The 8,737-nt window shown below is 40.3% G+C and overlaps 1 protein-coding gene and 1 non-coding gene across 2 annotated transcripts; both read left to right on the plus strand.

The window, feature by feature from the left end:
- Positions 1-3,503: 3,503 nt before the first annotated feature.
- Positions 3,504-7,121, plus strand: LOC124677508 (eukaryotic translation initiation factor 2 subunit alpha homolog). The gene is made up of 5 exons (XM_047213492.1): positions 3,504-4,052; positions 5,574-5,720; positions 5,802-5,906; positions 6,426-6,524; positions 6,697-7,121. The coding sequence occupies exons 1-5, from the start codon at positions 3,537-3,539 to the stop codon at positions 6,847-6,849; spliced, it is 1,020 nt and encodes a 339-aa protein (XP_047069448.1). The 5' UTR covers positions 3,504-3,536; the 3' UTR covers positions 6,850-7,121.
- Positions 7,122-7,406: 285 nt separating this feature from the next.
- Positions 7,407-7,477, plus strand: TRNAG-GCC. The gene has a single exon. It is a non-coding gene; the product is annotated as a tRNA-Gly (tRNA).
- The last annotated feature ends 1,260 nt before the right edge of the window (positions 7,478-8,737 follow it).

Genomic DNA, 8,737 nt, shown 5'->3' on the forward strand with positions numbered 1-8,737 from the left:
CATTTTTACCGGATTCCATCTCCTATGAGTACTCGTTTCTTCATGCATGCTCAACAACATGCTAAAGTATGTCCAATTGATTTACCTATAAATTATTTCAAATGCACATCTTTGGTGAATTATTGTAGTAATTTATGGGTTGTATGCCTTGCCATATGAAAATTTCCTACTTTTGATAGAACTAATTACATTGGGACCAAGTTATAGTAATTCTCCTTGCCTTTGAAATATTTCCAATCCATTTTTTGTGTATTATTGTCTTAGATGAATTGATGACCATTATGTTTTTCCTATTTGTTTCCCCGGATTAATTAATCATTGTGACGGCCTACTTGTTTGAGTGTAGTATCGAAAGGTGTCTTCTCAGATTCCTCTGATGGAAGTATTGACTATTTCCTTCTTACCAATACCAATAGTTTGTGTCCACATTGTATGTGTTTTTTTCGTCAGGGCATAGTATGCAAAGCTCTAGATAGGTAATGTAATACTGGTGTTTTATTGTGGCTAACAAATTATCTGATGAACAAACTATGTACATCAGTGTTGTATTACTTGTTAATGTTAGTTGTGAATCACATCATCAGTAGTTTCGGTAAGTCCGTGTTGCTGTCATACTTCAAGTTTTATTACTTATTTCTGTAGTTTGTAACTTCAGTTAGGTTGTTACTTGGATTCCATGGCCATGTTTTATAAATAACCAATTAGTTTGTGTGTAGTGTTAGACCGTTAGTTGTTTTTCTTGACCATTTTTTACAAAATGATCACCGTCACAAGCGCATTAGTCATATCTAACATTCTTAATTTCAAATCTATTTGTATTCTAAATTCCTGCTTTAGTGGAGGACACATGAATTTTTCAAATCATGGGTAGGCCACAAATGCAAGTGACTTACATCCATGGCAACCGTAGAGGGTCACCAGAGATTTGAAGAGCACTGCCCTCCAGCCGTGGCAATCACCCTGATTGGAGGGGTAGGTATGTGGATTCTTGTTTTCTCATGTAGGCAATGGATTAGGTTAGGATAAGTGAGTTAATTATTGTATCTTGTTGTAGCAAAACAAGCAATGTGGTCATGAGCTATGTGTCAAAATAATGACATACTATAGTTATGGTTTCTCTTTTTTGGCCTTTTGATGCATGCTGAGATGCTCCGACCAAATCTGAACGAACCACGCCTCTTTAATATAATACAATAAAAATACAAGATGGTTATGCTTGTACGCATCGATGAGATCTAATTTTTCGTTTTGAACAAAAGCACGTTACATTTTTTTTGCCATGATCCTATCGATTTCTCCCACCATGATTTATTTTTACAAATAGTTTTAGGCTATAGTCATACTATTACTTGTTATGTTACCACATTCGGACCAGATAGTACTTGTAAGAATTTCAACTGAAACCCGATTTGGCAGGACTTTATGTTCTAGAATCAAAGAATGTTACCAACATAGTTGTGCTATTAACAAAGAAGGTACTTAGCATGATTATGTTTGTTCCAACGGGAATGGTGATCAACTCTAGTTACATAGAATTGCACTGTATTAGATGAACATGCGTGTACAAAAATGTGCTTTAAAAGGCCCGCAGAACCATTTTTTGGAATAAAATAGATGAATAAAAAATTCTCTTCCATTACAGTTTTAGGTAGCTGTCATCATACAGTTTCTTGTTGACGAGGTTTCACCTCGGCAATGCTCATGGTTATGGACTTGGGTTTAGGAAAAGGCAACACCTGAAGATTCCGGGAGCGAGATGATACACGATGTACCTAGGTTCACATCCCCATGGTGGAGGATCGCCATATCTTGCTAGCAATCCAGTATACGAATATAGCAATCCACATCTTGTTGTATTCTTTTAGTCATATCTGATGTTCTCATTACTAGATCTCTTGAGCCTTCTAGCTTCAAATCTCTTAGTGTTCTCTAACTTAGTTCCTACATGAAAGAGGCAAGGGAGTTCATTCGCACAAATATGTGGAGAAGCCGAATTTTAAACACAAAGCTAGGCCGACTAGAACTATATAATTTACATTAAACTTTTATACTCTTATATAACTTATTGAATTATATTACAGTTTTAATATCATACCTACCTCATTACACACTTAGCATACTTAATCAAATATAGAATGTTACTAATATTAATTGTCTCATTATTTTCTTTGCAATGTACACTGATTATTCTACTTACATTGGGATGTATTTGTATGAAAGCTTTGTTATTTTGCATTATACAAACATTGTCAAATTGAATTATGTGTATCCTTATTTTTTGTGTCTACATTAATGTTTACAAATTTATATAAATATCTTTAATAGTTTGATCAATATATCTATTAGGTATGTCGTAACAAATATCTTAATAGGGAGATATTTAGTACACAATTGCGTAAGAAAATCTATAGAGAATTTTAGATTATAAACTGAGCTACAATTAGTTTAATATTTATCTGACAATGCATGAATTATATATACTAGATATTGAAAACACACGGCTTGAATTGCTAGGCTCACGAAGATGCCTTTGGTATACAAACTATTCATATAAGTTTTCAAAAAAGTTGTGCATGATACTAAAAATGAAAACTTAGTTACCCAATCTTTCGCTATAACTAGGTGAGCTTCCATCAGAGAGATTAATGACATAGAAAATCTTACTATCGTTGATCAACTTGCTCCAATGTTATACAAGGTTTGGTGCGGACTTGATCCTATAAACGAACAAAATATTTATATATATTAATATCAGTGTATTCTATATTGTAAGCCATTTTTAGCAAACTGAACTGAAATAATTTGCTAATACGGCTTACATTATGGAACGAGGGAGTAGTTTCTTGGGATTTAGCCATCTCGCACGGGCGCCACGCCGGACGGAACGTCGCCGTCACCGCATGGCTAGGAGCGCCGCCCAAGCCGCTACGCGCAGTCGACACCTTGAGCCATCCCCAGCCGCATCCAAAGATCTGTTGCTGCGATGCAACCGCCAACGCCTTCGACGCAAGGCCCGCCGCCACTGCAGCCCTTGCCGGCGGCAAAGGAGGCCACTGGAATTTGGTAGAGGCGGTGTGAGGTGTTGCCCCCTAGCGCCCTGGGGACACGCGCGTGGAGGTTAAGTCGGGTCTATTAATCCATGACTTTCTAGTTTCGGTTCAACATACTGTACTTTTTTTTTCTTCAAAAGGCCATTGTGACATGCTTTACTTATTTTTTGAGGTTTTATTTACTTTTACTTTTTTGACGTGAGGTTTTATTTACTTCTAGATTAGCCAAGAAAAACGATTAGGAAGGAAGGACATATCTGTAGAAGTTTGTAATCACCGGAAGATGGAAACGCATATCTGTTTGACGTCTTCAAAACAGGCTCACGTATAACGTGGCCAAGACGCATCATCGACACGCTATCGGTCGCCAATCCAGGCAATCCCATCCATAACCCCATTGCCCGCCGCCCTCCTCCAAAACCCTAGCTCTCGCCGCCGCCGCCGCCCCCTCCCAACCCCGTCTCCGACCGCCCTCCGGCCGCCGCGATGCCGAACCTCGAGTGCCGGATGTACGAGCCGCAGTTCCCGGAGGTGGACGCGCCGGTGATGATCCAGGTGAAGCACATCGCCGACATGGGCGCCTACGTCTCGCTGCTCGAGTACAACAACATCGAGGGCATGATCCTCTTCTCCGAGCTCTCCCGCCGCCGCATCCGCTCCATCTCCTCCCTCATCAAGGTCGGCCGCCAGGAGCCCTCCATGGTGCTCCGTGTCGACCGCGACAAGGGCTACATCGATCTCTCCAAGCGCCGGGTCTCCGAGGAGGAGGCGCTCACCTGCGAGGACCGCTACAACAAGTCCAAGCTCGTGCACTCCATCATGCGCCACGCCGCCGAGACGCTCGAGGTCGACCTCGAGCCCCTCTACGAGCGCATCGGCTGGCCCCTCTACCGCAAGTACGGCCACGCCTTCGAGGCCTTCAAGCTCATCGTCACCGACCCCGACGGCGTGCTCGACGTCCTCACCTACGAAGAGAAGGAGATTGGACCCGATGGCCAGGAGGTTCGTTCCCCACTCCTACCCACAACTTCCCCTTGCTGCTAATGGCTAATTAACTGCTCATTATTCGGTGTACTGGAAATAATCCCATCAATTCGCTTCCGGCTGATACTGTTATGACTTGACAATAATACTCCCTCCGTTTTTAACTAACTAAAACCACGAGAAGAATTATGGAACAGAGGGAGTATCTTAAGCCATTACATGTGTTCTGCAAGTTGCTAGTTCAGTCTGTTAATTTGTTCTTGCATCATAGTTGCCCCGCAAACAGTTAATTAGCTGGTTTCGAGTCTGTACTTAATAATTAGCTAATTTGTATAGGAAATTAGTCGATTCAAGGATTCTCTGTTGATTCAAATTGGTTTAATGTAATATGGTGATATGCTTTAGCTTGATTTTTACACTTGACCTGATCGATGTAGACCTATTAAGAGTTTCTTAGTCGGTAGCTTATACAAATTAAGCATACACTGATGATTATTCGGTGTACTGGAAGTAATTTCGTCAATTTTCTTCGGGCCGATATTGTTATGACTTGATTGTATATCTTGCAAGTTGTTAATCATCCACATGTGTTTCTGCGTGCACACTGAGGGTGTCTTATTTAGTAATCAGGTGGGAATCTGTTGCTATTTCAGATAACTAATTTCTCCCCTTTCAAACTTACCCTTAGTTTCTAGTAGCTGCTTTGAAATCTGTAGTTGGTGTATGTAATTAGTTGGTTCAAAGATTTTTGTGGCTTCAAATTGGCTGGTCGATGGAAGAGGCTTTTAGTTTGATTCTTTATGTACTGTCCATTGGAGTGATGTGGACCTGGTTTTTGTTCTCGAACACGAGGTAATAAGTTGGTAGTTCCAAGTTAGTAGGCTGTATAATAAGCATTAATTTGAATTCTAAAATTATATGCTTCTGTGCCTTGACCACAATATATGCTATAGTAGTTTCGGTTCTTGGACAGAAAATAGACAATATATGCTATAGTAGTTTCGGTTCTTGGACAGAAAATGGACACATTTAATAGAATTACGGTTCAATGCCAATGTCTTGCAACCAATTATGCATTTACATGTGTTTCTTAAGTAGGTATTAGTTAGTGCAGTTTGTAATGTGTCATGCATCAAAGTTGCCCCTTGAACTGTTAAGTACTAGTGTCTGATTGAAATCTGCAGTTAAATATATTATATACTCAAGTTGGTTTGTTCAAAAATGATTTAGCTTGCTTTTTTGTTTACAGTCAATTGGATCAATGTATTCCTAGTAGGTCTTATAAGCATAAGTTTCTATGAATTTGTTGTCACATACGTTTGAGATGAAATAATCATCATGGTGCTGTGTTGTAACCACAGTGTATGCTATAATGATCTCTGCTCTTCGACAGAAATTTGACACTTATGGTGTGCATATCATGAACTCGTATATTGACATGGGGCTGGTGCTGATTATGCATGCTCAAACCAGTTCTATAGCATGTGTCTTTTCAAATTGACGTTCCTCAAGATTCTTTTGTGCTGACATTTTCTACAGGTGACTAAAGTTGTACCGGCTGTCACTCCTGAGGTTAAGGATGCCCTGGTGAAGAACATAAGGAGGAGAATGACGCCACAGCCACTCAAGATCCAAGCTGATGTTGAAATGAAATGCTTCCAGTTTGATGGTGTTCTCCACATTAAGGTTCTGTTTGCTACCATCCATGCAGTTTTGTTAACAAGTGTATATATATATATGATTCTGAGTTGCTGCTTCTATTTATAGGAAGCCATGAAGAAAGCTGAAGCTGCTGGAAATGCTGATTGCCCTGTGAAGATTAAGTTAGTTGCTCCTCCGCTCTATGTTCTGACCACACAGACACTTGACAAGGTTAGAGATTTTTTCCATTCATTTGACAATTAATGTTCATTTTCTACGTTGCTTATGCATTATGCCATGATTGTTTATTCACTTAGAAAATCTAAATAGGATATTGATCACATGGAATATGTTCGTGCCTTCCATGGAGAATATACATCTTAATGTCAACCTATAATAAGTTAATAACCTTATGGAATTTTGGGGTAGTGATTTGTTTTTTACCTGCGCATTAGGAAACTTGGGACCTTTAAACCTCACTATTATTTAGATGCCCCTTTTGTTGGTGGTTTCTATGATGCGCCATTCTGTTACTAAGGTAATAGACACTTAGTATCCACACATCCCATGATATTAATGCATTAGTTTGGGGTTATCAATCATAAAAAAAAGGAGAGGGAATTGTGTTGCCCTTATAAGTGCAGGTGTTTGGTTTCAGACATGGGTGACTGACTACACATGCATGCTGGTTTTATCATGTAATGCGATGATTTGAATTTTGTTGATTTTGTATATTGTTGTTGTGAACAGGAACAGGGGATCGCAGTTTTGACAAATGCAACCAAAGTTTGCGCTGAGACAATTGAAAAGCACAAGGGGAAATTGGTGGTGAAGGAAGCAGCTAGAGCCGTAAGTTCCTCGTTTTCAGGGTTCAACAAATAATGTGTGAAAGGAACCACTGTCTATTCAGATACTTGCATGCATCTTGAATTATGAAGCTGTGTCTCCTTGATTTCAAACCTAAAACCATCAGTTCTATTCTGTTCTAACCGTGAATCATGTTTGTTTGCATGTTGTACAGGTGAGCGAGAGAGATGATAAACTATTTGCGGATACAATCGCTAAGCTGAAGTTAGCAGGTCAGGAGGTTGATGGCGACGAGGACAGCGAGGAGGAGGAAGACACTGGAATGGGCGATGTGGATTTTACAAAACCTGGTGTTGGTACAGACTGAATCTCCTCTGGTACTACACTAGTTGTAGTTGGATGAGATTACTTGTACAGCAGCGCCAACAAGAAAAGAATATGTTAAGAAGGATGTTTGGTTGCTCCTGTTTGTGGAGGCAGATTACTCCATTAGATGGTGGTGGTTATGGTTTCAGTTGTAGGCTACCTGTAGTTTTGATTTGGTTTGGTTTTCTTGGAACGCTAATGCTGAATGCTGTTAGTTTCACTCTTGCCACATGTTTTGATCAACATTTATATACTTACATGAAATTTTCCTCATGTTTTCCAAACAAGCAAAATTGCTGATTGAGTTTGAGCTCTTAGCCTGTTCTCTGAATTACTTCCGATTCATGCCTCCTGGTAGTAGCTCATCTGCAAACACTCCTGGATTAGCACTGATTACGCGTTTGGTTTTCCTTCCTCTCCAACATCAACACGTGTCTCATATAATCAAATGATGTTGCGCTAATTGCAATTTCCCCTAGATTTGTGTTTGGTTGATTGACGGTAAAAGGGCGCAGATGAATGTGCTCACATAGGCTGTAAGCTGATTTAATACAACAAGCACCAGTGGTCTAGTGGTAGAATAGTACCCTGCCACGGTACAGACCCGGGTTCGATTCCCGGCTGGTGCAGTTTTTGTTTTTTTAACTCTCCTTCCTGCCATGACGAAATGGCGCACATGAAAATACTCCCTCCGTTTTTTTTTAATTGACTCGAATTTAGTACAAAGTTATACTAAATCCGAGTCAATTAAAAGAGACCGGAGGGAGTACGCCTTAAGGGAAGGCACTTTATTCTTCTTTTTTTTTTTCGAAATTGTACAGATATTTGGAGTTTATTTGAAGAGATAAAAAAATTACACTGCAGATTGTGGAAACTTTAGGGTGAGTAAGATTGGAAGAGAGCAATATGGCAGCTCATAACCTGGCCGCTGTAACTAGGAGTTCTGATCAAAATCAATTCTCGATGGTGTCTGTCCCACCAGAAATTCAGTTGCTTTGGAGTCTAAACACTATTATTGACGATGTATGAAATCTCTCTCTCTCCTCTCTTTGAAAAAAAAGGTAAAAGGACCGGTGCACGAGAGCACCAACCATCATCATTAATGACAACCGTAGATTGGAAGAGACTGGTCTGAAAACACACCAACGAGCACAAAATCCAACCAGTGGCTCCTGAACACACGATTCACCTTATGTTTTTTTAACCCCCTCCTGCCACGACTGATGACGAAATGGCGCACATGAAAATACGCCTCAAGGGAAGGCACTTTATTCTTCTTCTTTTTTCAAAATTGTACAAATCTTTTAAAAATTATCAACAGACAGGCTCAAAAGTAATAACCCAACGACGACTACATTTCAAGAGTGAACCAAAGGCATGCCGCCATCCTCGTCCCTTCATTTCAAGAGCTAAGAAAATTTCGTCGTAGTAGAGATTGATGTTGTAATAGAAAGATGGGACGTCCTCGAGCTAAAGTCACAAAGGACCATCGCACGAGAGCAGCAACCATCACTATTGATGAAAACCGTAGATCAAAATCAGGGTTGCAGCGCGGCGCCCAGTGAAGTTCTGCAAAAACGAAAATAGAGCAAACTTTAGCTGCTGGCTTGATCTAGAAAATACGTTGGAGCCGGTCATCAGAAGAATTTTTTTCCCGCATTCAATCCTGTTGCAACCCCAATCGGAAGAGACTGGCTTGAAAACACACCAACGAACACAAAAACCACACACCAACGAACACGAAAACTGACCAGTAGGATCCGCTGGATAGGATCACCCGAACGAAAATAGAGCAGGCAGGACCTTATTCTGACTTCAGAACGTAGTCGTCGCCTCAACATCCCGAAGAAAACACTGAAAAACAGGCTAACGCAGAACGGAAAACCTCT

This window comes from Lolium rigidum, chromosome 7 (genome assembly GCF_022539505.1).
Source record: "Lolium rigidum isolate FL_2022 chromosome 7, APGP_CSIRO_Lrig_0.1, whole genome shotgun sequence".
In the NCBI taxonomy this organism is placed as follows: Eukaryota; Viridiplantae; Streptophyta; class Magnoliopsida; order Poales; family Poaceae; genus Lolium; species Lolium rigidum.